At 61.1% G+C, this 2,132-nt stretch overlaps 1 protein-coding gene across 1 annotated transcript in view; it reads left to right on the forward strand.

Annotated features, from left to right (window-relative positions):
* Nucleotides 1-1,861, forward strand: part of FOXA3 (forkhead box A3) — a 7,104-nt gene extending 5,243 nt beyond the window's left edge. The window contains exon 2 of the mRNA XM_012653211.1: nucleotides 105-1,861. Coding sequence (XP_012508665.1) covers nucleotides 105-1,088 — 984 coding nt within the window. The 3' untranslated portion in view covers nucleotides 1,089-1,861. The remainder of the gene's footprint in view (nucleotides 1-104) is intronic.
* The last annotated feature ends 271 nt before the right edge of the window (nucleotides 1,862-2,132 follow it).

A 2,132-nucleotide genomic window follows, 5' to 3' on the forward strand; every position in this document is an offset into this window, starting at 1 on the left:
AGGCAGGACAGACAGATGGACACAGGGTGGGTCCTGTGATCCTTTGCTGACCAGCAGAGTGGAGCCCCACTGACCCCTCCGCGTCTCTCTTTCTCTCCCTGCAGGTCTACTCTCCAGTGACCCCAGTGCCCACCATGGCCCCCCTCAACTCCTACATGACCCTGAACCCCCTAAGCTCTCCCTACCCTCCCGGGGGGCTCCCCGCCTCCCCACTGCCCTCAGGCCCCCTGGCACCCCCAGCTCCCGCAGCGCCCCTGGGGCCCACCTTCCCGGGCCTGGGTGCCAGCAGCGGTGGAGGCAGCAGCTCAGGGTACGGGGGCCCGGGCCCTGGGCTGGTGCACGGGAAGGAGATGCCGAAAGGGTACCGGCGGCCCCTGGCGCACGCCAAGCCCCCGTATTCCTACATCTCGCTCATCACCATGGCGATCCAGCAGGCGCCGGGCAAGATGCTGACGCTGAGCGAGATCTACCAGTGGATCATGGACCTCTTCCCTTACTACCGGGAGAACCAGCAGCGCTGGCAGAACTCCATCCGCCACTCGCTGTCTTTCAACGACTGCTTCGTCAAGGTGGCGCGCTCCCCAGACAAGCCGGGCAAGGGCTCCTACTGGGCCCTGCACCCCAGCTCAGGGAACATGTTTGAGAACGGCTGCTACCTGCGCCGCCAGAAACGCTTCAAGCTGGAGGAGAAGGTGAAGAAAGGCGGCAGTGGGGCGGCCACCGCCAGGAACGGGACAGGGGCTGCCGTGGCGACCACCACCCCGGCTGCCACGGTCGCCTCCCCGCCCCAGCCCCCGCCTCCAGCCCCCGAGCCCGAGGCTCAGGGTGGGGAAGATGTGGGGGCTCTGGACTGTGGCTCACCCCCTCCCTCCACACCCTATTTCGCTGGCCTGGAGCTCCCAGGGGAGCTGAAGCTGGACGCACCCTACAACTTCAACCACCCTTTCTCCATCAACAACTTGATGTCGGAACAGACGCCAGCGCCTGCCAAACTGGACGTGGGGTTTGGGGGCTATGGGGCTGAAGGTGGGGAGCCGGGGGTCTACTACCAGGGCCTCTATTCCCGCTCCCTGCTTAATGCATCCTAGCGGGGATTGGGGGACACGGCGGTGGGGTACGGCTGTAGGTCACACCACCAGGCTCTCGGGGGCCTGATCCTTGGGTGACACTTTGCTTGTCTCATCGGGTAACATCTTGGTCGGTCTATTCCTTACCGTGATGATTGCTGTCTCTGTGGGCATCATTTTGATCTGCTGCGTACTGTGATAACCACCATGGACATCTTGGTGGGCCCACTGGGTGTGCCGAAGACTGCCATGTTGATTGGTGTTATTGGTTGATCCACTGAGTGCTTCAGTGGCCGCCATCTGGGATGCCATCTCGGTGGGCCCTCTGGGTGCTGTGATGGACATCTCCTGACTCACCCTTTGGGCGTGGTGGTGATACCATTTCATCTCCTTTGACCCATTGGGTGCTGGGGTCACTTCTTTCTTGGTGGACTTCTTGGCACAGTACATACCAAGTTGGCCACCATCCTGTATAACATCTTTTTTGGCCCATCGAGTGCTTTGATTGCCACCCTACTGGCTGGGTGACATTATCAGTGGGCCATCGTGCCCTGTGATAGCCACCACAGCCTCATGTTGGCTGAGCTGTCACCATCTCTTTGGAGTGGGTTGGGTGAGGGGTGGAGGTGAGAATACACCTTGGTTTTCTCTGAAGTCCATCTGTCCACTCTGGTCCAGGGGAAACCCGAAAGGGCTGGTTAGGGTGTGGGGAATGTCTACTGAAGTCTGGTTCTTGCCTGGGAAGCGGGACACTGGCTGTGTTTGACCATTAAAGGCACCATTGCCACCTCTTATGAATGTCTCTTTTCCTTGGTGGGTGAGCCCTGTGGGGCTGAACACCCGAATTTCTGTTCCCCCGGCCCCTCTCCTTCCTTCCCCTAGACCTGGCTGCCTCTGGGGGAGGGGCTGAGGGAGGCATCGACCTGATCTTTGGCTCTTTGCTGTCCCTGACCCCAAGGACAGTTTGTTCACAGATAGCAGCCCCCGCAGCAGTGAGGCCAGGGCAGCAGGGGGAGGTGGCTCTGCGGTGACCAAGGCCATCTCCCTGCCCCCACTTCCCAGACA

This window comes from Propithecus coquereli, unplaced genomic scaffold (genome assembly GCF_000956105.1).
Source record: "Propithecus coquereli isolate 6110/MARCELLA unplaced genomic scaffold, Pcoq_1.0 Scaffold42, whole genome shotgun sequence".
NCBI classification, from domain to species: domain Eukaryota; kingdom Metazoa; phylum Chordata; class Mammalia; order Primates; family Indriidae; genus Propithecus; species Propithecus coquereli.